At 39.4% G+C, this 24,872-nt stretch overlaps 3 protein-coding genes across 3 annotated transcripts; 2 read left to right on the top strand and 1 right to left on the bottom strand.

Moving 5' to 3' along the window:
• The first annotated feature begins 1,340 nt into the window (after positions 1–1,340).
• On the top strand, positions 1,341–12,193 carry RPAIN (RPA interacting protein). Its single transcript, XM_007421568.4, has 7 exons — positions 1,341–1,496; positions 3,306–3,491; positions 4,854–4,908; positions 7,259–7,373; positions 8,955–9,018; positions 10,298–10,432; positions 11,171–12,193. Exons 1-7 carry the CDS (start codon positions 1,419–1,421, stop codon positions 11,198–11,200), a joined length of 663 nt encoding a protein of 220 aa, XP_007421630.3. The 5' UTR covers positions 1,341–1,418; the 3' UTR covers positions 11,201–12,193.
• A 526-nt stretch (positions 12,194–12,719) lies between these two features.
• MIS12 (MIS12 kinetochore complex component) lies at positions 12,720–16,496 on the bottom strand. The gene is made up of 2 exons (XM_007421570.4): positions 16,347–16,496; positions 12,720–13,355 (listed from the first exon to the last, which is right to left on the bottom strand). The coding sequence occupies exons 1-2, from the start codon at positions 16,488–16,490 to the stop codon at positions 12,720–12,722; spliced, it is 780 nt and encodes a 259-aa protein (XP_007421632.2). The 5' UTR covers positions 16,491–16,496.
• A 196-nt stretch (positions 16,497–16,692) lies between these two features.
• Positions 16,693–24,488, top strand: DERL2 (derlin 2). Its single transcript, XM_007421571.4, has 7 exons — positions 16,693–16,842; positions 18,163–18,228; positions 18,785–18,858; positions 20,211–20,304; positions 21,650–21,845; positions 22,718–22,808; positions 23,942–24,488. The coding sequence occupies exons 1-7, from the start codon at positions 16,750–16,752 to the stop codon at positions 24,045–24,047; spliced, it is 720 nt and encodes a 239-aa protein (XP_007421633.1). The 5' UTR covers positions 16,693–16,749; the 3' UTR covers positions 24,048–24,488.
• Positions 24,489–24,872: the final 384 nt, after the last annotated feature.

Raw genomic sequence — 24,872 nt, 5'->3', positions numbered from 1 at the left:
TGAGGGTTATTGTGTAGGATGACTTTCACTATCACTAGCATTGGAGATGATCACCCACAATCCCGCAGCGAGAGAGAGAACCACCATTGGCTCAGTTGTGATCATGTGACATTTGGTGTCACGTTCTACTCGTATTGCAAGACATTGCTCGTTTATCGAGTTAAAATTTATTAGAAATGTTTGCTTGTCTTGCAGAACACTCGCAGATCAAGTTATTCGCAATCCAAGGTTTTACTGTATATAAGAACTCTGTTTATGTATCATTTGTAGTTGATTCCTGTTGATTGCATGGACACATTTACCACTGCCACCGTCTGGGATAATTTTGTGACTTCCCAGTCTAGCCTATTGTCCTGAGATTTCCCAGTGGTCTCCCATCCATGTATTACCCAAGGCCAGCCCTCCTTAGCTTTTATCCTCGATCAGCCAAGTTTCAGAAGATGCCACCACCTGCTGTGAGGTTCCTAGTGCTTTTGAATTCTGCTCTGAGTCTTTGGAATGCCTTTTTCTAGCATGGCTACCTTGAAGTTTGTGGCAGAGTGACTTGGGGAGACAAAATGTTCTCCCCATTAGTTCTTCCATATTGCCACTTTTAAAAAGTTCAGGTGTTAATTTATTATTCTATGTAGAGACTGGCTACTTTGTTCAGTGGAAAGAGCAGTGGAGCAACGTTGATAAGTAATGCTGTTTGACACACTGCTAGATGAGCAAGTATATGTTCACTTATTATTATTATTATTATTATTATTATTATTATTATTATTATTTATTATACAACATAAGGCGGTGTACATCATGCTCCTGCCTCCTATTATCTCTACAAAAACAATGCTGTGAGGTGGCGTGATATAGGTGGCATTGCTAGCCTATTGTGGTCGCTAAGAGTTGACACTGACTTGATGGCACATAATCAGAGGATGCTGCCGGAGTCCGAGGGCAAACATCGCATCTTTCTCCTTTTCATCGAACGATAGCAGAAACATGGCCCGACAGCATCTTTTTTTTCTGCCACCATGACTTCCAAGCTATGGTGACTTCCCAAGAGAACAATTAGATGGCAGCAAAGAGACACCCAGAACTCTAGTGGGACCTTCGTGGCTCGGATATGGCACGCCTAGTGCCATATCTAGTCCCTCCAACACTGGCTGAAATCTCTGTTTTGCTTTCTTTTCTCCTTGCAAACGGATGAGATTCGCGCCTCCACGAACTATAATTCCCATCATGCACCAGAAACGCCGTAACGGCGAGAGCAAGGCAGGGAGCCGAGCGCTTCCCGTCATGCAACGGGCGCCAGGGTTCTTTGCCTGACTCCATTTCCCGGCATGCTTTAGCTTGGTAGATGGAGGTGGCGGAGCTCAGTATGTAAATCTAACGGCTCGTCCCGCCCACATTTCCTTTGGCGCCGGGGTGGACTTGCGATGGCGGGGTTGCTTCCACGGCACCAGGCTCTTTACAAGGGTCTCCGGACCCCGCCATGGAAGGATACTTTCCGGCAGGTGAGCAGCTCCTCCCCTCCCCTCCCCTCCCCGGAACGCCGGAGGCGCCAACGATCCAAGGTTGGAGCGCGGGCGGTCAGTCCCGCCGCCGGGATGGTGGGTGCACGCCCACCCGGCAAAGAGTATCTTCGGAGGAGGCTGTGAACCTGGGGTGCAGGCTTGCCTGGGAGGGAGACCCGTGGCAAGTACTGAGTGGGAGTAAGCTCTGAGCAACGATGTCGAAACTGTCTGCAATCTCAAGAGTTAACCCGAATTAGAGTCCCTTTCCTGAATTGCGCAGACGCAGCTCTTAAACTTGAATTCATGACTATCATTGTATTTCAGAGTTTAAAGCAGGGCTAGCGTGGGTTTTGTATTTGTCTCGGTCGCAGAAGAGGAGAAGACGAGCCTATTAGGTTCGGCTCCTGCTCAAAAGGCAAGTGGCCACCGTGGCCAGAGATCCTTTGCGCAAATCCATCTTGTGCACCTATTTATTCAATTTTGACAATGCACAACTGCAGGAGGCTCACGGTGCAGTTGCGCCCATTCCTGGATGAGAAACCCTGCTCACAATCACTTATACCTTGGTCACCTTGCATTTGAATTATTGTAATGTGCTGTACATGGTGCTGCCCTTGAAGATCATTCAAAAGCTGGAGTTGGTCCAGAATGTAACAACACAGGTAGTTATGGGTGCATCTAGATAAGCTGGTGTAACACCACTATTTTGCAAGCCGTATTGTCTCACAGTAGACTTCCAAGTGCAATTTAAGGAGCTGGTTGTCACTTACAAAGGCCAAGGCTGACTGATTTGTGGGACTCCTTAGCTCCATTTATTTCTACCTGTCCCACAGGATTGTACAGGATGGGCATGCTCTGGAATCCTTCTATTAAACAATGTTATTTGACCTAGGAGGTGTGACTTTTCTGTCGTAGCATCTGCCCTGTAGAACAGTATAACCCTGAGATACGAATGGCCGTGACCCTGCCAACCTTTTGTTGGGGGCTAAAGATCAGTCTCTTCCCTCAAGCATTGGGGCAGAACATTCGGTGAGCCCATTTCTAGGGAGTTATTTGTGTAGATGTAAATGGCCTCAGGCATGATGTGTTTTAATTTTGTTTGGGTGGTTTTTTTGTTGTTTTTAACTGGACGTTAGTCTTACAGTGGGGGGAGCAGCCATATAAATGTAATTAATCAGTTAATTAAAATGGTCTTCTGTGCAGACATTTTATTCATTTTATTTTATAATTGAGAGTTTTGTGATCAACAGGTAGAAGTGATAGCTAAATCCACGTTACTATTTACTTACAGAATGTATAGCACTATTGGCATCTATAGTGCTGTACTAAGAAGAGAAATAAGTTGAGTTTTCAAGTTTATCAGTTATTATCCTTCAAACCCTGTCTCCATCCTCAGTGAAATCCAGAGGTTGCTATACCTTCTGGATTTTGTGCAGACTTCAGTAAATTGCATACTGGTTTACACTTATTAATTAGGAGCAATAAAGGCATAATGACTGTTTGCTTCCCAGTTCCAGGTTCTAAATAATTTCATTGCATTATATTACATGAATTCTGCTTTCATATTCACTGTAATGTAAATACAATTTTATACACGTACACATATAGAATAGTACACCCTGGGAGAAATGCACATGCACGCTACTTTATCTCCTTGCTTTGTTTTTTGCAGCCTCTTCTCTGATGAAATGTAGAAAGCTTGAACCAAGCACTTCCTTTATGATTTCCAGAAAAGGTTTTTAAAAAAAGATTTGCTATTTAGAAACATAATAAGAACTGCTGAAGTGAGTTTTTTTCCCCTCCCTTTAGCGCTGTGTGGAGAGACTGAAAAGTAGTCGGGCCAAGCTGCTAGAAAGGTATCGTCAAGTGGGAGAAAATGGAGCTCGCAGAGCCAGTGAACCCTTGCTGGCACAGGAAGTGATGGAAGTTGAATGGAAAGCTTGGCAGTCTGTGGATGCTCAGCTACCCTCTCTCAGAAAGCAAGATTCTTCCCGGGTTAGTGCCATGCAAGGAAGTTTTTGGGGGGGGGGGTTGGAACGCAGGACTGGCATCCATGTCCTTACAGGCATCAACAGTCCTTTCTGCTGTCATCGTGCAATGATTCTGAGCTCAGAATCAAAATAGGCACAAAATCTCACAAGATGTTATTATCTCACCCCAAAATTTGGGCGGAGTCTTGAACTCTTTTGAGATCTGACCAATAAAAAAAGATTATTTTTACATCAGTTTGGAGTGGCGGTTTAGGACTGCAAAAGATGTCTTATTCTTGCTTTAATAGCAGTTTGTCTAAATATGTTTTACTTATTATATGTTTTGCTTATTAAGCAAAAAGTAAACACTTCTGTAGTTACTTGTAGAAAGTATCTTGGCATATGAAACAGGCTTTTAAAATAATTTATAGAACAATGTCAAGTTCATTTGAAAAAGTAAACAGCAGTGGGATGTGAGTAGAAACACAATTTTATATTTACATTTTATTTTTTGTATTTAGATATTGTTTATTTGTTGTTAGATGGTTTTTTTTGTTTTTCCTTCTTTTGGATTTGTGTGTTTATGCTGCCCAGAGTCATACTGTCTGGCTGGCCTTGTTCATCTTTAAATAAATAAATAGGGCAACACAGCACTCAACATGCAGAATGTAGGGCATAATAAAACTTATTTTTTACTTCATCACATTTGCCACTTTTATCTTTATTTTTTTTTGTTTTATTGATTTTACCATAATTTATTTGTTTGATTGTTGTCAACTGCCCAGAGTCATTGAGAGTCAAGCGGCATACAAGTTTAATAAATTATTATTTTAAAAAGCCGAGGAAAAAGATACTAATTTTGAAGCAGTCAAAACTTAGAGTAGTGGGGAAGATGAGTACTTCATTGGTGTTGTGGGGAAAGCATGTCTGTCACCTTGAATTCCTTGGAGAAAAGGTGGGTTAGAAACATACTTTCTTTAAAGAAAGCAACATACCATTCTGCTAGTGCCAGAACGCATTGTCATAATAAAAATTCTGCGCTTGACCTAAAAGTATTTCCTGGAGGAGGCCAAAAATACCATCTAGCTTCTTGAATGATGCATCCAATGTTATAAATCTAAGAAAGAAAGCAGTGGGAGGATTTTTACTAGAATTCCCCCCTTGTGCTCTGAGAATCTTTGGTGGATATGACCTTGTGTACGTAGCTAAGTGTCATGGGCCTGGATTGGTGGAGGGGTCCTAAGCAAATGTCTGTTTCCAGTTTTCAGTTTGGAGGAAGTGTGTATGAAGTGCTAAATGCAAGCAGCCCTAAGTGTGCATCTCTGGCATACGCTCTTTCCCTTCCTTAAATATTAGAACTAGAACATTGACTAGTTTTCCTCTTTAGATGCTTGAAGAACTGGCTGTACTGGATGAAATCCAGCAGGAACTGATCTTTCAAGGTACTTAAGTTTATTTGACTTTGATAGCCACTGCTTTTATTAATGCTTTTACTAATGAACAGTGCATAGCTGACCTTGATATATTTCAAAAAAGCTAAGCAGGGTCGGCTAGGAGTTCACCAGGGAATCTCAGGGCTATATATCCTTCAGCAGTGCATGTTTGTAAAACGTGTACTGGTAAGGGTGTACCTGACTTAGAATGTGATAATGAATATGTACGATCAGCTCAAGATTAGTAACAGTTATAATTTACTCGATACAAAGGCAGGGGGGGAAAAGTTTCATTTTCCAGATGAATGAGATGCATTGACCCAGATGCATCTTACACCCAGATGTAAATTACTGCCAGTATTTCAGGAGAAAAGAGGAAAAAAGCAAGGTACATTTAAAAGTTGCAAATTAATTTAGAAGATTAGCAAACAAAAACATGAAATAAAATGAGAAAATTGGATATATTGTAGTTTGATGTAGTTAAAATGTTGGATTGGGACTGGGGAGACCCAGATTCAAATCTGCTCATAGAAACTAAGTTGGTGACTTTGTACCAGCCACCGTCTTAGCCCAGCCTACCTCACAGTGTTGTTATTGTGAGTGAAAAAACGGAGAAGAGTGCACTATATACATTGCCTTGAGTCCCTGAGGAAAGGTGGAATAGAAAGCTAACAAACGATGATTGATTGATTGCCTTTTTATGCCATTACAAGTGTAACTCTTGGCAGTACACAAAGAGCATAAAATATCCACATTAAATAGAAAATGCCCATGGTATAGGTGTAACTGTAAAAAATAAATCAGAATCAATCAACGTGTAGTTTTGAAAAGGAACAACATTAATAAAAGATTCACAGGAACCTGTCATCTACCTAAGTTAATAATTAAGTTTAAAAAGCCTTTTGGAAGAGCACTGCCTTCATTTGCTTCCAGAAGGCCATCAAGGTCAAGGCAAGGCAAGCTTCCAGGGGAAAGCTGTTGCAGAGCATAGGGGCCATGACCTCCTGGCTGAAGCCCCACTAACTTAATGGGATTACAAGACATTTTTCTCAAGATGTGGTATCAGATAGCTTGATTCTAGCTGGAGAAGGCAATCCCACATGTACCTTGATGCTAAGCCATATAAGACTTTATAGGTTAACTGAACTAGTTAACAGATGTGCTGCTGCATTTTGTACTTCCTGCAGTATCTGATCTTTATAGAAGGAGAATGCTGATCCCATTGTAATGGCTGGCGTATAGAAGGCAATTGGTAGGAATGATATATTGTGACTGGTTCTATAATACAACCAGGATGTGCTCAGGATAGGGGTCTTTACAAAGGAAGGGAAGGGGAAGGGGAAGGAAGTTAGTTTTGTTTTAAGATCAGATTTAGAATACTTTTCTGTTCCAGACTTCAGACAAAGCAAAATTTAAGGTGGGGTGAGGTAGTTTCCTCTGTCTTGTCTTACAGGATGAGAAGGGCAAAGCTGGTGTGCCTTTCCCATCCTCCTCTATATGGCCTGTGAATCTGCCCAGCTGATTTTCCCCGTGCCATCCTTTCCTGACCTCCTCTTAGTTGCTGCAAATGTCAGGCACACTATTCACATGGCATGTCCACAGACTACTTTCCTTTGATCTTCATTGTATCTTCCAAACCTTAGTGACATTGTGTCTTCCAAGCCTTAGCTAAGGGGAGGTAGAGAAAGGAAGGCACTAGAAAGATTGGGGAGATAGTAGACAGACCAATTGGATATGCTGTTGTAGAAACTAAGGATGGCAACTAATTTGGCCTCAAGTGTTGCATATGAAGTTCGCTTCTTGCACCACCCCATCTTCCCAGCACCTTCCTTTCACTACTTCCCATTAACTGCCATCATGCACTGCCACTGATGCCCTTGACGTCCATCTAAAGTGACCATTAAGCCTATGGGCTGCCAACAACAAGGACAATAGAAAGAAAACTTTTACGGATCCTAAAATCTAAAATAGAATAGCTCAGAAGGAACAGAAAATACATCAGACTTAAAAAACAAAAGGTTATAATCTTTTGAAGAACAAGAGGGAGGGGACAAGCAGCTGATAACATTCAAGAAAAAGAGAAACCAAAAGGAAGGTTTTAAGCTTAGCTACAGAAGTAAAGACATAGCAAGACCACAGAGCTATATGAAATTGACCAACAAGTAAGAGATTGAGAATGCACTGTCTCAAAAGGGGAGATCAAAGCTGAGGCAAGGAAAGGAACAGGATCATATTTATCAGAAAATGGATCAAAATCCAGTTTTCTAAAGCCAGGAATTTCCAACCCCATGAAGTCACTAGGAATTGAACAAAATTTGAAGGAGATTTAACCAATTAACAGCAATGCTTTCCTTTGCAGAACAGTTGGCCATAGAGGAATATGAGCGAAGCCTGCAGTTTGAAGAGGAGTGCCTCAACGCAATGCTTGATGGCTTGGATGCAGAACACCACATCATCTGTCCTGTTTGTAGAAGGTGAAGTGATTGGTTTGAGAAAGCATCCTGTAAAACCTCTGCTTCTGCTTGGTACCAGGCTACACAAATATTCCTAAGGAAAGCTGAATTGCTGTGTCAGATGCAGCTTCAGCTTCGTTTTGCTGCACTGCTGTGCAAGTTCTTTTTTATGCAAAGACTTTCCTTCTTCCATCTTCAAAGATAAGTGGGGACCAAAAATGTGGCTTTCCTTACTTGCATCCTGAAGTAAGGTTGATTTTCTTACACTTACAAGTGGAATTTGTAGCACAATGAGGCAGCGTGGAGTGCTCCATATTCAGGACTCCAGAAAGTACGTCCCATTCTTCCTTCTTTCTGATATTCCTTGTCATCCTCTTCAGTCAGTGGTTCATAGCCTAAATAACTTTCTTCCGTTTCTGCAGATCAGAGTTGACATGTTCTCTCCATCTTGCTGACCTCTTTGTTTTGTGCAAGTTGCTTGATGAGGGAAAGACTTTGCTTTTAGTTTTATATCCTGCCTTTCCTTGATGAGAAGCAATATATCTTGCACTTGCACTTCCTCTATTTTTTTCCCCATAACAACAGCCCAGAGGAGGGGGAGAGTTGGGCTGAAGGAGTGTGACTGGCCCAAAGTCACTTAGGGGGTTTGCATGCCTGAATCTCCCAGGCCCTGGTCTAACACCTGAACAACTATACCCCTTGAGTTCTATCAGCTTTATAAATCTAATTTATAAATAAAGCTTTTCTTCCATTATCCAACCATTTGCGTGCTGATATGTATCTATAAGCTGCACTTTTTTATGCAGAGAAGAATAGGCAAAATAGTACATGTGTGTTGATGAATAGAAAGTGGCTTGAGGGACTGACTAGCTGGTGGATATGAAATGCTTTCACTGAAAGATTTTTGAGGAGGCAATTTGGCTTTTGTGCTGAAGAGATTTTCCTTCCTTTCTTTTAGAATGTCTGTTCTGAAGTCCTTGGATTTTACTGTTACTCAAGCTGATGTTGAAATACTGTGGAGCTGTTGCTAGAAGAGAACTCTCAGCTATACCAGTTTTTGTGATGAATGTTGAAAGATGCTGGAGATTGTATTTCAACAGCATCTGGAGATCCCAGTTTCTCAGCTGTTGTGACTGGTGAACAAGCGACTATGCCTTGTTCACAAACTATAGCTTAGCTAGACATTGGAACCCACCTATAGAAAACTGGTGTGTTAGAAAACTGATGTGTTAGACTGAAAGCCATTCAGAACTCTTCTAATATGCTTGGTTTCTTACTGTGCAGAATAGGGGAAGAAATGCTTTCTTCAGTTTGATCCTCCTACTTGTAGACTTAAGTAGTAACAATTCATGGCATGTTTTAGCCACTCAGTTTCTGCAAAATATATAAATTTGACCCTAAAATTGTTTTTGAGGCTTCTAGTTTTAAAAAATTTTCCAAGGTAGTAGCAGAATGCTTTTCTGGTTCATAGTTCATCGGTTGATAGCTTTTCACCTTCACACATCTTTCTCTTCTCATTTGATCCCCATGTGCAATGCCTTTGAGGTAAGATCTGGGGGAATCATCTTCCACTTTCATAATTGCAGTTCTCTTTGCATCTAGGAACAATCTCAGTGTGATGAGTAACACGGTGGTATGCCAGTGTGGACTGTGCATCAATACCCCGGTAAGCAAATGTCAGGGAAGTTCAGTATTTAAACCTCTGGCTCGCACACCTAAGTTCTTTGGTTTGATTGCTTGCTCTTTGCTTAAAAATACTTAGACACAAAATTGATGAGAAAGAGACCTTTCACAGTCTGATGCCCTGGAGGCACTGCTAGCCAGCTATTTTATGATCCCAGCCAACTGTTGTTGTTTTTTTCAACCAGTCATCTTACTGTGATATGTGAATCCAGCCTCAAGATTCATGCTGAGAATGGTCAGTCTTCATTGACCAGCTTGTGTGTGCAGGAAAGGGATTGATCTCTTACAGTCCTTTTCCTATTGTGCTTTCATGCTTTTGCACATCCAGTCAAGTGAGGCTTATTTAAGAGAGTGCCTGGATTAAATTTATTTTATTTTTTCCTAGCTTGAGGCATTAGTTTAATCGGTTTCAATTGCTCAGTCCTCCATACTAGTCTAGACTTGCCTATTCAGCCAGATATCAAATGCTAGTTCGTGCATATCTTTAAGGCTGGGTTAACATGTTACAATAAGATGCAATGTGATATATTTGATTTTAGCTTAGTGTATTGTGTGGTTGTTAAATGATTTGACTAGAAAAATAGTATTTGGGTTTATTAATATTCCTTTTCTCCATGCCCCACCCCCAGAAAAGAAAAATTAAGGAAAGGATAGCAGCTGACTCCAAGATAAATTGGGTATCTATTTCCTCCAGTTTTTGAGGCAGTATTGTAATGTTGGCCAAAACTAGTTGCTGAGGAAGATGAACAGGATATTCCCTACCCTCCTGGCTTTCCGAAAAGTATTAAAGACCTGGCTCTGCCAGTGTGCATGGGGCGATGCTGTAAATAGCCCAGTCGTTTCAACGAGATGGGTAGTGACAAATTTGATGAACAAAATAAAATAAAATATGCTAATGATGCTGCATTAGGTGGACCTTTGGTCAGATCCAGGAGGGGTTTTATAATCAAATGCAATGACCCAAAAATGAAATAAAAACAGAAGTTCCATGTAGAGATTAGGAAGTTGCCTTCATGCCCTACTTGTGGGCTTCTGATAGCAGCCAGTTGACCATTGTAGAAAGGAAAATGCTAGCCTTTGGTTTTAATGAGCAGGGTTGCTCTTAGAAAGTTATGAATTCAAGGTGGCATGTGATTTAAAACATCCAGTACTCTCTTCACCTGTGTTTATAACAAGAAGAGGAGAAGGGATTGGGGCTAATTGGCAATTGGACAAGTAACAGCTTGACTCAACCACATGGAAATTTGACTTTCTCTTTTAAGGGGATGACTGAGGAAAAACTCAAGCTGCTCTTAGAAGAATGCCTGATGGAACATAGCCAACACTGTCAGCACTGTCCTGTTTTCACTATAACTAATATGATGGAAGGAGAAGCTAATCTTCTTATGAGCTGTCAGGTAAGTATCCAAATTCAGCCAGAATATTCCATTGACAATTCTCTCCAATAATTTTACCTCCAATTTTTATCACTAAAATCACAAACAATAGAGTAATGACAGTGATATATAGACAGTGTTGTGAATCCAATCTTAATGTCACCTTATTGAAAAGCAAAGATGTCCTTTTGCTGAGCTCAACTCTTGATGCCTGCATCCATGCAGCTTTCTTGACGTTAGAGTGGTTCACCAGTGCCATCTTCTGGGATATTTTTTCAACCCTAACCCTGGAATGTTCAGTGGTTCCCCCATCTACGTTCTAACAAAGGATAAGCCTGGTTAGTTTCTGAAATCAGCCATGGTAACTTTTTTCTCATCCTTCTACTCCATATAGAGATTTCTTTGACTACAAAGCAAAGTTTTTATTTTAAGTGGAATGCGAAGCAGAATAACTAGCTTTTTCTAGTGATTTCAGTTTTTTTTAAAGTTATTTTCAATACCTAGAGAAAATAAGGTATTCCACTTTTGCTGGCACTGGTTTTCCTTACTCATGGTCATTAGAGGGAGAAAAACTTGGGAGTAGGTATCATAGTCTTTGCAAACTTAGAAGATGGAAGAGATGTTTAAAAAGTTACAGTCCCCAGTGTTGCTTAGTAGGAAAGAGGTATGGCTGTATTAAAATACACACTTGGTGTTTGCGAATGAATAAGGATTTTATTTAAGAAACCATAACTTGCATTTATTTCTTTTTGGTTCTAGGCTTGTGATTCCTGGACAGTGATTTTTTAATTCCATCTGTTGTAGCACTACTTGGAAAGCAATGCTGCTAAGTCTTTTTTCCCCTTCTTCTGAGAAGGGTGTGTATGTATATAATAATCACAGTATATATAAGTACAAAAAGTGTCCTCTATTTTTTTAAATTTAACTGGACCTGTGCTATTTTTTCTAAACTGCCCTGATGAATAAACTCTCTCCTTTTATGATAGGAGCTGGGGATTATAGGTTTGGAGCAGACATTTCTGGTTGCAGCACTTCTATGTACAAATTCTTGGAAACTTTGATCCAAATTGCATATACGTTCATAAGGGAGTAAAAGCACAACTGTGTATGAAGAACCACCTATTTTGCAAAGAATATCTCCTAGATTCTATTAGGTACATTTCCGCTTAAAGGAGATCAGATAACAGATAGGGATGGATATATTTCATTCTTGGATGTATCTAAAGACCAGGGCCAACTACTGTACAACTAGGGTTGGCCAACATACCACTCACCAGCTCTGACAGTTTCTGAGTGTTAGTGGAAACAACATTGGCTAGTGGTCTGATTGAGTATATAAAGCAGCCTAATGTGTGTCATCTTTTTAATAACACTTGGAAATAAAGCTGTGTTTTCTGGGATGGGCAGCTGCTCCTTCCTCTCAAATATGCTGGTGAAATTCAGAGCTGTGATTAAAAAATGGGGGGAAGGGAAATTACTCCCCCCCCTGCCATAACTAGGAAGACTCTGGTACCCCTAATATATCTTTTTAGAAGAAAGTCTCCCTTATTCCCACAAAAGGGTTTTTAGCCTGGCCTCCTTTTGTCCCAAAGAATACTGCCTGCCCATAAGCTAAGCAGTGGCATAAAGATCCACTGAAAATGGAAATACAGGTACTGTTAGAGGCTGGTTTAGTAGAATTCCATGGGAGGGCTGTTGATGTGGTTGTTCCCCAGTTTTGGAAAATCCCAGCATTTTGGTTGAGGGAAGTTTTTGATATATAAGCTGGTTTCATTACTTGAGTTTTGTCAGTTGGAAAGGCAGGATTATAATTTAAGAAATAAATACCTCTGAAGCTGTTGTAATGTTTTCTGTTACTTGAAATGCAGATGCAAAACTACCTATTGCTGCTTTTCATCTTTTCAAATATTAAAGTACTTTAAGATTCTTCATGTACTCTTAGACTATAATTCATTGCACAATCAGGACACAAAATTAAATTGGTGACATCTATGAAGCTCTGAGCAGAATCTGCAGAGGATCATATTGGCAGTTTCAGCCATTAAGGGCATAAAACTGGATTCTAACTTGACTTCACTTCCACTTGCCAGGTAGTCTTCCCACAACTATGGCCATACTCCCTAGAGCAAAGGAGATTAATCAGGTGACCCTTAAACTTCATTCCATGGGAAAGGTGCTACCTCAGAAAGGCCTTTCCTTATTCTTTGCAAATTATGTGAATGAATCATGACTGGCCCACAAAAATTCTTGGAAATACTTCCAAGGGGAAAAAAAAGGAATGGGTGAAAATATGTTTATTATATTGCTGTTATTCAGTCACTTTCTCCAGTCTGTTCATTTTCTCCTCCACCTCCAGCACAATATTCTGCAGTTTGGCAGCTGTTTTTGTCAAGGCAGCAAAGCTTTCTTTAAGGTTTCCAGTCCCCTCATTTCTGCCTGTGTTGTCAAGACTATCAAACCATTGTAGAATCCCTTCAAGGTGCCCCTGGACAATCTTTTGCTCTTCCAGTTCTGCTTGTAGAGCTTGCTCAGCATATGTTTCAGCCTTGAGCTCTCTTTCCAGCTGGCTGATCTCATTCTCGAGTTCTTGAAACTGTTTTGCAGTGTAGCAGAATTCCTCTTGGAGCTTATCTTCTGGAAGACAAACATTCTTGGGGATGCTCAAAACTGTGCTTAAAAGTGGCTCTTCCATTTTACTGAACAGATTGTCAAAGCGTTCCTTCATGAAAGCGAAGAATTTTTCTGTGCTCCTCCGGATTAGAGAAGGAGTAAGATTAGGACAGATGTTCTCTAGTTTATTTAGTATGACTTTCTCCACTACCAGCATTATATGGGAAAGATGATCTTGAAAAGCAAAATATATCCGCAACATGAGTGTTTGAGGGGTAAAGCCAAAAAACTGGGCTTCATATACCATTGGATTTACTGACATGTTGAGAAATACCTAGAAAGAAAATTTTTTAAAAATCAGTCTTTAGTAAGTTAAGATACTGAACTGGGTTCATACATTGTGCTACGTTGTCAGTCCTTTGAGGTAGTTCAGACAAGGAGCACCAACCATGAGTATTAACACTAACTTTATTGTAAGATTACAGTAACAGAATCTTGCAAATCTGAAAGTACATCTCTCCCCTTGCCTTTACACTCCAAGAAACTAGGGAGGGTCCCTTCTGAGATGTTTGCTATGCTCCTGTTCCTTCTGGGGGCTAAGCTGGCCTCTTATCTGACTGTTGTCTAGTCTGCTGCTGCTCCTCTTTCTCCTGTCTCTCAAGGACATTCTCACAGACTGTTACATAAGCCACAGTTTACTTAAATGTAGTTAGTTGAGTAAACCACAAAAGTTGGGTTCATACCACATGCTAAAATAAAATGGTTTAGCACAGTGCATTACTGTTAGAACTGACAAACTATTCCAAGCATTTGGGCATGTAGTCATATATATATATATATATATAACTTCTTTAATAGAAAAAAGAAGTGATAGTTGCAAAAGAAGAGGGAGGAAAATTTGGAAAAAAAAAACTGTCTTATGGACAGGAAAAAAGGTAAGATGGGTGGCCATACAAATTAAATTAATCAATAGATAGAAAACCTGCTGGATAAATATTTTATACTCAGAATTACTTGATATTTGTAGAATCAAGAAAAAGCCTATGCAACTTGAAAGCTAAATAAAATCATTCTGAATACTAATTTCATGTTATGGAAATGGTTATTAAATGGACTGATTTATTCCAGAAGAACGTGCTTATAACTGAACAGTACTGTATTAATACAGAATGTTTCAGAGATTTTAAAAACTATCTATTTTGAAAGAATGCAAATCTGCAAGATTTACAGAAGTCAGGCAACACTCATCCCTGAGGAAACCTGACAGAAAAAGTTGCCTTGGGCTGCCTGTTAGGGTGATGGAATTTTATATACATATATACAATTATATATTTGCAATAATGATACATCTCCGAAGATTGACACTAATCACACTTGCAAACATATTGCTTTCCTTTATATTTAGAATGAATACCCATGCCAAACTTGAGCTTCAGAACTCTCCCTAATTAATTAAAGGTCTCCAAATTCCTCTTACTATTGAATTTGGATATTTTTTTTCTGAAGAAATAGATGTCAAAAGTGAAAAATTACCTCTGATTTTTTGCCAATCAACCTTTATAAGAGAGCATTTGGATTAATAATGAAAAAGTCATCATCAATAAGGTCTTAGTGATCTATAAGAAAACCCTTGATAGGAACCGATGAAGCCATAATAAACTGGCATCAACCTGCAGCACTTAATTGGAATATGCTTCCAAGACAAGTGGAAAGTGAACATCGTAACACTTCCTTATAGAAATCTATGCAAATAATTTTTTGACAAATATGATCAAACTTCAATAAGTCCTAAAATAGTTCCCAAAAGAGAACTATCAGAAGCACAGCTTCTCCCTCTCAGATAAACAGCTATAAAATTTAAATAGTAATCCTATACACATTTACCTGAGAGCAATTCCTATTAAACTTAGGACTTCTTTCCAAATAGATATGTACGTGATTGGGTTTTAAAAGTAGGAATGTTATACAATTAACAGAAAATTGAATAGGATCATCTGATAGGTCCCTAAATGCTCTCAAATACATTTATATGGATGGTGATTACTCCTAGCGAGATATATAAATCTAACCAATATCCTTATTGTTTAACTATGTCAAAACCCCAACCCAAAATATGAACAGACTATTTTGTTCAGAAACCAGATGTGAATGTGTGCAGAATTTCAGAGTTCAGTTCAATTTTAGAGTTCATCTTTGCCATGAGCATGCAAGGAACCTATCTTGTACAAACCTTCTAGTGCTGAAGAAGGTCAATAATGTGACCCACTCATTCCTGTGAAATGCCAGGCTTGACAGAAATTTCCCTTTGAGTGATCCCCTGATTGTTCTTCCGTTTCATCAACCTCTCTCATACGAAACTTGTCCGTTGTTGTCACAAGTCATCCATTTCATTCTTAATCAAACAAGTCGGCTCTTCCTGGTTTCCCATCTTTACATTTTTGGGCCCAGCGATGTACAGTACTCACGTCAACACAGTCATCCCCATACACAACCTGCATTCGGCGATGAATTTCAATTGGAGGGACTCCTTTGGCAGTCAAAAACTCAATCACGGCACGTTGCTTAAAGCGTATTGCCGAGTACTCACTGCAGGCTTCCATTTCACGAGCAACAGCAACCCAACCTTCTCTCCCATCGACTTCCCGCCAACTGAAGCGAAAGAAGAGACGCTGAAAAGCACGTCAGAGCTGCTAGCACTGCCATCTGTTGGCGAACTAACATGGAGCCACTACTTTCCTTTCAACCCTGGCCGCAGGCAGCGCAGGCTTGTTTAACACCAGCCCCAGAAACAAAGAGAATCGGGCTGGGGTGGCCGTTGCGGCGTTGGACCAGGACCGGGGTGGGGGTGGGTGGCTGGGGCCGGATTCGGATCCGCGGGGTGGTTTTAGGCTCCTTCAGCCCAAATTACCTCACAGAGTTGAAGGGAGACTTACGTGTATTTATTATTTCTTGGGTGCGTACACAAGTACGTCGCTCAGACCTCCTGGTGAGATATATAAATCTAACAAATAAATGTAACAACATCGAAAACTGCCCTCCCAGAGCCATTTCCCTCTTTAAGGGGCGGGGAAGCGCTTCTGGAACACTGCGCGTGTGAAATCAATCAAGAGTTTGTCTTCATTTCTTGATTTCCGTTTAATACTCAAAAATTGTCTAAGGTTTTATGGTAACTGCTCCGGTTCTTGCTTTTTCCTTGTGCTTTTTGTATTGAACCAACGTCTAGTCCTTTTTTTGTCCATTTTGCTCCATTTCATTATTAACGGCTTTTGCATTAAGTCTTCTGCTTTAATTTAAAAGGTTACATATTTTAGGCCTCTCACCTTACCTCAATCCTCCTCCGTTCCCGGGTAGGATTCAATTGCGCGCAAAGAAATTTCACCGAGTTGAAATTCACTTTTCCCGCCTCTTTGGTCTCGCTCGTTGTTCCGAACGGCTTCCCTCTCGCCCTCCCCTTTCCATATCTGACCATAGAGATGGGGAAGACTAGAGTGACGCAGACTAGACTTCCGGTAGTCTTCACGATTCTCCGGCACACCAAATCAGCTCTGATTGGGTTCGACAAGCAGACGGAGGGAGGGAGGTGGACGGCACAGATTGGCTGAGGGGGAAAAAAAAGGGAGAATGGGATGGTGCAGATTGGCTATTCGTCAAACGGCTTCGAAGATATGATTGGCCGGCATCGAGAAGATACCGTGGGCAGAGGCAGAGCTTTAGGCGGCAGCGCCAAGATGGCGTATCAGACCTTCCGACAGGAATACCTGCAGGTGCCTCCTGTCACACGGGCCTACACTACCGCCTGCGTCCTCACCACTGCTGCTGTGGTGAGTGGGGGAAAAGGGTGGGCTCCCGTGGTCGCTCTGTAGTAGAGAAGCAGTCGGTCGAGGGGAATCCGTAGAGCTCCTCCTTTGACACACCTCTATCGTATTAGAGTAGATCCATTGTAATTCCGGATTTGATCGTGATGAACTCCTTTTTCTCTGATTCCAATAAATACGTTTAATTTACTGCATAAATTAAAAAGTGTCACGTAATAGCTAATTAGAGTCGGTATCTTTTCTTTCTCTAAGGAGTTCTTAACCCTCCTTTCTGTTCTCACAGTAGCCCTGCCAGGTAGGACAGATTGAATGGAGGAGGAGTGAGTGACCTTTCTTCTAGAAACTCCGTGCAGTTAAGCTTTGAATAAGGGTTATATCTATGGCGCTGAATGTAAGCAGCCGTTCCACTGTTGGTGATCCATCTGCTAGGGCAGCAGGTTAGATCAGGCCATGAAGAGTTAGGATCCCTCAGATTGACTTACCATATGCTTGTGAAAATTAAATCAGGCTGAGAAGGGAATTGAGAGAAAATTGTGTAAAATAAAATCTGGAACTCAGTCCATATGTAATAAAAACATTTACTCTTCTGCAGAGCGGTAGATCCAGGCAGAGAAACCATCCTCCCATCTACTTGCCTGCAGCATAACTAAACTATCATATAGCTATCCTATCACTTGCTAATATTACTAAAGACACTTTTCTAGTATAAATCTAAATAAACTCATAGCCCAGAGCATGGTGCAAAACAAAACAGATGAAAATGTCACGAATCTTCAGTATTGAAGGTATATAGATTTTTACAGCAGTGACTTTTGGGATACTGAGCACATAAGAAAAGCCCTCTTAGCATGTTTTCCTCAGTGGTCAAGCAAATACCTCAAAAGCAAGGGATGAAGACAGCAGCCTTCTTTTTTGCTGCCAATTTAACAGATTAAGTTTCTATGTACAGGTATTTTATACACGTTTTATCTTACTCTTTTTTAAAGGTTATCTTAAAAAGTGGTAATTGCTACATTCCATGGTATTGTTCTTTTGCATAGAATTTTGAAATTAGAACAAATGGCCCAGTAAGAGGGTTCATCTTTATGGAGAGAAAGAGATGGTACTTTGGCTTGTGTCTTTGGAAAGATCCCAGCAGGTTCTACATGACTGGTATTGGTATTAGATGAAATAGATGATGCATGAAGATAGCACAGTTATGAACTAGATTATGTTAGGTCACTGAAGATACTCTAATTACAGTAATAACCTGCCTAATGGTGAATTCATAAATTACATTACTATGTTGTATAACTGTGACTTCCTTTATATTCTCTTTTTTTTTAGCAATTAGAATTAATCACACCTTTTCAACTGTACTTCAACCCAGAATTGATATTTAAACACTTTCAAGTAAGTGCTTCTTTGCATGTCAGTGTTTCATAAAGACAGCTGGCACAACTCAGTTTTCGCAAATAAGAACTGGTGGTATTTTTAACAAATCTCCCTCTCACACTGTATGGTGTTTGTGAGAGTTGCAAGTGAAACTCTTGAGGTTTATGCTAGAGCCCTGTTATGGCTACAAGCATTATTTCTAATAATGTTACGTGTTGATTTTGCTACCAAATAGTGATAGATTGGTTTGTAGTGGAATGAGCTACAGCTGGTTTTTGCTGTGATTCTTATTGGGCTACAAACTTTATAAACTAGTTCTGTTTTGGCATTCTGTCAGGCAATATTGATCTAATATTAAGGATTTTTTTTAACCATAACTAATTATAAAGCTTGATAATTAGTGCTAATAAATACTGAATCTTAAAGAAAAACATTCTGTATGAGACCTTACTTTTAAATACCCAAGTTAAGATCTTCTTATACAGAATACTTCTATATCATTTGAGAGTTCTGATTAAAACAGGTATTTGTTAAATGCGATTTATTAATTTCTCATCCCTCATATCTCTTGCAGGTATGGAGGCTGATTACAAACTACCTTTTCTTTGGGCCAGTTGGATTTAATTTTTTATTTAATATGATATTCTTGTATCTTTTGCTTATCTTCTGTGTGCAAGCTCAATCATGGTTGCATGTGTAAGACTCTTTAGAAGTACCCCAATGAAAGTTGGTTGAAGCTTCTTTTCTAATTTATTTTATTTATTTAATATATTGCCATCATCTACATGGACTCCAGGTGGTTTAACAACAACTTTAGAAGCAAATAAGTAATTTAAAGCAGATGATACTAGCTGTAACTGTTTCCTTCTTTAAAAAAGTGTCATAAGCCACATGTTTATCCTCCATCCTGTCTTGCTGTATTTCAAGAGTAATCACCATTTGTTTTCATATTTTGACAGTGTTGGCTCCTAATTTGTTTATGGACAGATCCAGCTTTGCTTAGAGTCAAGATGCCCAAAGGAATCTCTGTTGTAGTATTAAATTGCCCAATCCTTGGGATTATCTCATGAGGCACAGATTATCTTTGGAAGTGAGGATAAGAGGGAGAGAGCCTACTTTGTGGTAGTATCCAAACGTTCAAGACACCCCTCTAATATAGTACCAGGAGCATTATTACAGATGGAAGTTTTAGTTATCTAGGAAATGTTTTCTCATTATAGCTCTCCTGAAGTAGGTAATACTTACTGCAATTGGTGAGGTTACTCACCAAATAATCTGAACATTTATAATCTTTTTTTGGTAAAATACCTTTGAAACACTGGATGTTGAATAAAGAATATTCCTTTAGTTGCTTGATTGCTGCATGGGTTAGGCATCTCCCATTATTGAATATATCATCTTTAACAAAATTCTAAGATAAATGAGGACTTATTTTGAATACATGTTATTGATGTGGTTTTCTCTGGATCCATTCTCTTGTAGAAGAAAGAGATTTATATATCTGAGCCAAATAATGTATTTCTTTATTTAGAACATTTATATAGTTGCCCATCTTAAATATATAACCCTAGGTGGCTAAAAATAATCCACAGAAAAACACAGCCCCCCCTTAAAACACAAGTACAAAACAAAATTAAAATAACCATAACCCAACAGAGAATGTAATCATTATGATATTTGTTCTTCCTGCATATGCGAGATAAGCACTGGTAACCCCCAAGAGTAAAAGTCTTAACTACAAAAATATGATTCTTGGCAGCTAATCAAACAATACAAAATTAGATCTGTGATAACAGGAGACAGATCCTTTACAGTAGTGGTAGCTTGGTTACAGAGGCCTACCTTAGACCTTTGGATTGTATGGGCAGAAAGCAGTCCCTGATGTACCTCAATTCTATGGCATAGAAGTTTTTATTGATTTTATTTCCATAAAAATCTGAGAAAATGTTTGACCCTATTTGTGTAATTACAATTGCCTATTCTCCTGAACTAGTAATCAGATATCGCTACTGTCGAATGCTTGAGGAAGGATCATTTCGAGGCCGGACAGCAGACTTTGTATTTATGTTCCTTTTTGGTGGACTGTTAATGACTGTATCCTTTCATTGCTGAATTATATATAAGACCTGGGGCAACGCCTGACAAAATGATTATAATTGCTCTCAATCTGTGTTTGGGATACTTCTTTAATAGTGAATACATCTTCTAGGGAAGCAACTAAAATAGCAAGCATTTTTCAGAAACAAACCCTTTGTGAGAGAATTCTGGGTGTCTTGTGGTGATGGGAAGCTTCCCAATTCATGCAGACCTATCCAGTAGGACTGCTCCGGAGAAATTATTTATAGAAATACCCTTTTTTTTTTCAAGAAAAAACAATTCCTTGGTTTGATTTGGGGACTGTCTGGGCCTTAATTTTCTAGAGACTCAACTCAAGTGTACTGATTCACAGAAGACTTTCAGAACTGTGGAAAATTTTGTTAGGTGGTACTTTCAAACAAGATCATCATTACAGGTACTCCTCGCTTAACAACTGTTTGTTTAGCGACTGAAGTTATGACGGCATTAAACAGTAACTTATGACTGGTGCCTGAAGTTACGACCATTGCAGCACCCCAGCGGTCATGTTATTGAGATCCAGGCACTTGGCAACCAGCTCACACTTACAACAGTTGTAGCGTCCTGGGGTCACATGATCACCATTTGCAACCTTCCCAGCCAGCTTCCGGCAAGCAAAATCAATGGGGAACCACATGATTTCCTTAATGACCATGTGATTCGCTTAACAACCACCACAAAAGGTCGTAAAATCAGGTCCAGTCACATGATTCACTTAATGACCGCATCGCTTAGCGACCTAAATTCTGGTCCCAACTGTGGTAGTTAAGCAAGGACTACCTGTATGGTATTCATGTGTTTGATTATCCAATGCAAGTGCAGAAATCCATTCTTAGTGGCCATTTTCCCTCTTCCAATGTGCCTTTTTTGGGAGAGTTACCAAGTTCACATCTGTGTAGCTTTCACAATGATTGCAAAGCTTTCACTCAATTGAGGCATTGCACCAAGCCTCAGTTTAAAAAGTTTCATTATGATTAGACAAATATGATGGCTTCCAATCAGGCCTCAAATCAGTATGCACAGGTTGAAGTAGATCTGTCTCAGGGAACCTGTCTTGCCAAGGTTTTTCTAAGGTGTGTAAATTAAACTCTCAACTTTTCAGTTGTGAGGGTGGGTTTTTTTTTTTTTTAAAAAAGATTTGGAATGTTAATTTGAGCTGACACTTTAAATCTGATTTAATTTTTGGTTCTTCCTCATTCCTAGTATACCACTAGACATTGAGAGCTACCAAAATAAGTATGCTAGCTTAGTACTTTCTGCTATTTATTTTTAAATTTTCTTAATAAGAGTACAATGACTCTTTCCTTAACCATTACTCCATCAGCTTTTTGGCTTGTTTGTCAATTTGGTTTTTTTAGGGCAAGCATTTACAATAATGCTAGTATATGTCTGGAGCCGCAGAAATCCCTTTGTTCGCATGAATTTCTTTGGGCTTCTCATCTTTCAGGCCCCATTTCTTCCATGGGTTCTCATGGGATTTTCACTTTTATTGGGAAACTCCATTATAGTAGATCTTCTAGGTAAGATGATTGAGAATTCTGTTAGTAATGAGCTACAATGAAATCCTTGCCTTTTTGACCTGTCTCATCTCTTACAAATAGTCATTTGCTTTTCTGCTTGTGCATACTAAAATTGAGATTTGAAGGGTACAGTATTTTTTAATGCAAAGTTATAGTTATGCAGTATACTGGCAGTCCCTGAGGAATCCCAACATAATTACAGCAGCGATGGGTACACCGTTAGAAGATCTGAAGGGCCAAATCATTCTGGAGAAGGGCTTTCAATGTAGTTGCTAAAAGTCACCCCTATCTTGATGGCACATAATCAAAAAGAATTTTTGACAACAGCCTCTTATAATCATTATGATGGGATACAGATGCATAGACAAGAAATTTGATTCCCTACTTTAATAAAGGGAATTGTATATACTTCACAGAATGAAAAATGCAGAATTCATAAAAGCACTACCGTGCTGCTTGTTGTCTTACAGTTTACTTATGAAGAAAAGAGGCCAAGAAAAGGAATGCTACATTTAAAAATCTTGAGTAAGTTAGAAATGGCATGCAAAATATATCTTGAGGTGCTTCTTTTAAAAATAGCTGGACTGATGTTATGAAAAATATTAAATGTTTTAAACTGTGGTTAAGACAGCAGGAGTAGGTTTTGCTGTCCACCTCAATAACAACACTTGTGGTCCTATGGAGGAAGAAACTAGCTTCTTTAGGATTCCTGAGAAAAAACTATTTTCAAGCCTCAGGAAGTCTTTTATGAAACAGGCTTTTTAAATGCCTTCTCAAAACTGGAGTGATAAATGTTGGATAGTGGATGGTTTTAGGCTTTTATTTTATAATAAAACAATGCTGTGTTTCCAAATTTCTCCCCTCATCACTAGGCATTGCTGTAGGTCACATATATTTCTTCTTGGAAGATGTCTTTCCAAATCAGCCTGGGGGAGGAAGGCTTCTAAAAACACCATCCATATTGTAAGTGCTTACCTTTGTGGTGGGTTTTGGCTGGGAGGGAGGAGACAGAACAAACTGTCTCCAAACTAATGCAAAACAGTTGTATTCAGGGAGAGAATTCCAAACCTAGGAAGATAGAAAATGGACAGAGATGGGGCTTAATCCACACCGAATTCTCGAATTACTGCCTTAATCTCCCAGATTTGTTCACAGTTTTCCTACTAGAGCTTAGTTGGTCATACGTAAGAGATGTATAATTAAATGGAGTTCTCAGAGGAAGTATACTTCAGTATTATAGCACGTGCTTGGTATGATGAATATCCTAAATTCAAACCCTAGCATGTCTAGGCAGAGCTGGGAAATATATCTTATCTAAAATCTAGAGAACCACTGTCAGCATAGTACTGAACTAAATGGGCTGGTTACCTGGCTCAATATCCAGTGGTGTCAGATGCTGAAGACAGTTGCTGTGGAGAATTGTTGTCTATAGGTACTGTTTGTGGGCTTCATAAATGCTTCTGACTGGTTGCGTATGGAACAGGTAGCTGGAATAGGTGGGTATTTTTGGCTTCAGGCCTCTTCACATGTCATTTCCCATGCTAGATTGACCCATATCATCTTAGAAAAGAGTACCCGCTTTCAATAGTAGGTTTTAGATCAGTTTAGAAATCAGGCTATATCTTCAGCAAGAAAATTGTCCTAGAAGCAGCTCATTATGATAAATGATTAACTTGATAAATGTCAACAATAACAAGAGCCACAAAATCTCCCTATCTTGTCTTGCTGCTTGAGCTTTATGAAAGCTGTGTTTGGTTCATCTGGAGGATATCAGATTGTGGAAGGCTGCAATATAGTCTTCTTCAGAAATTCATTTGAAAGCAGCATTTAAAAGAATCCTTTTAACAAACTGTTTGGGAAATACAACAATATACATAGTTCAGGAGAACTGGGAACTGATGATTCTTCCTAGGCCAAATATACATTCCTAATTAATTGTGGCCACCTTTTCCTTCCAACTACCCTTGAGGCAAAAGAGAAAAAAACAGGCTGGCAGAAATCATGGGGCTTTAAATGCTTCCAGTTTTTTAGCCATATGTGTACAATCTTTTGTGTCTGTTGACCTGAGCATTAAAAAAAATTACTTTGCTTAACAGGAAACTAATATTTGATACACCAGAAGAAGATCCCAATTACAATCCACTGCCTGAAGAAAGGCCAGGAGGTTTTGCCTGGGGTGAAGGTCAGCGCCTAGGAGGCTGAGATCCAGCAAACACCTTTGAGGAGAGACTAGGCAAGCAAACCGTCCTGGAGAACTGTTCTGTTCTCTTGTGCATAAAGGAAGTTTTGACAACTCTGAATATGCAAAACATTTTTTCAAAAATGAAAAAAAAATTACCTGATCAAAAGACATTTTTCAAGGAACTGAAAACAACCTTCAAACCCTCTTGGAGACTTTTGCATTGATTTGTTCAGAAATGAATGACCCAAGCCAAGAAAAACTGGAAATGCACATTCTTGTGTTCTTCAGTTCATGTGTAAAAACAAATATTTGTAAGGCCTTTTTCAGTTTTATTTCATACAGGACTGGGTAACTGCAGAAGATGAATAAAACTGTTCATTTTATTTTTCCATTTTCATTAGATAATTAAACAGGCAAGCTTACTTGACTTGCTGGCCATGCAACAGTGCCTGTGAAACAAACTACAACTGAAGAGCCTCTTTTTTTCTCAGAAGATTTGGGTAGATCTTATATGTTGAATTATGTTGAGGTCTTTGTGCTTACCAAAACTGGTTTACTGTTATGTTTGCAGTGTAACCCCACTGTAGCTAGGGACTGAGGTAGCTGGCTGATAAGGTTTCATGTATATATTGTAAAATTGTTAGTGATAAGCTACAAACCATCTTCCTTACCTACAGTGTTATACCTTGGTTTCACTTTCTCTTAAAAGCAGATTTCTCATTTGGGGGTTGGGATTAGACAGTGAAAGTTTACTATAGAAGTTTGACTTTTAATTTTATATATTGCTTCAGTTCCATTGCTATCTCTACTAGTTTTCTATTTCATGGAGCATGATTTGCCTTCCT

The sequence above is a fragment of the Python bivittatus genome, unplaced genomic scaffold, assembly GCF_059951505.1.
Source record: "Python bivittatus isolate LINGU-HERP-01145 unplaced genomic scaffold, Pbiv_v1 ctg000690_np1212, whole genome shotgun sequence".
Classification (NCBI taxonomy): Eukaryota; Metazoa; Chordata; class Lepidosauria; order Squamata; family Pythonidae; genus Python; species Python bivittatus.
Note: the sequence above shows the minus strand (reverse complement) of the source record. Positions and strands in the feature narration are given on the sequence as shown.

Excerpts from the sequence above, each read along its gene's own strand:
- RPAIN (XM_007421568.4), top strand. The coding sequence starts at position 1,419 with ATGGCGGGGTTGCTTCCACGGCACCAGGCTCTTTACAAGGGTCTCCGG. Across the intron at positions 9,019-10,297 it reads GACTGTGCATCAATACCCCG|GGGATGACTGAGGAAAAACT; the intron begins GTAAGCAAATGT and ends TTCTCTTTTAAG. Across the intron at positions 10,433-11,170 it reads ATCTTCTTATGAGCTGTCAG|GCTTGTGATTCCTGGACAGT; the intron begins GTAAGTATCCAA and ends TTTTGGTTCTAG.
- MIS12 (XM_007421570.4), bottom strand. The coding sequence starts at position 16,490 with ATGGTCAGATATGGAAAGGGGAGGGCGAGAGGGAAGCCGTTCGGAACA. Across the intron at positions 13,356-16,346 it reads GGGAACGGAGGAGGATTGAG|GTATTTCTCAACATGTCAGT; the intron begins GTAAGGTGAGAG and ends TTTTCTTTCTAG.
- DERL2 (XM_007421571.4), top strand. The coding sequence starts at position 16,750 with ATGGCGTATCAGACCTTCCGACAGGAATACCTGCAGGTGCCTCCTGTC. Across the intron at positions 18,859-20,210 it reads TTATTTAATATGATATTCTT|ATATCGCTACTGTCGAATGC; the intron begins GTATCTTTTGCT and ends ACTAGTAATCAG. Across the intron at positions 22,809-23,941 it reads CTAAAAACACCATCCATATT|GAAACTAATATTTGATACAC; the intron begins GTAAGTGCTTAC and ends TTTGCTTAACAG.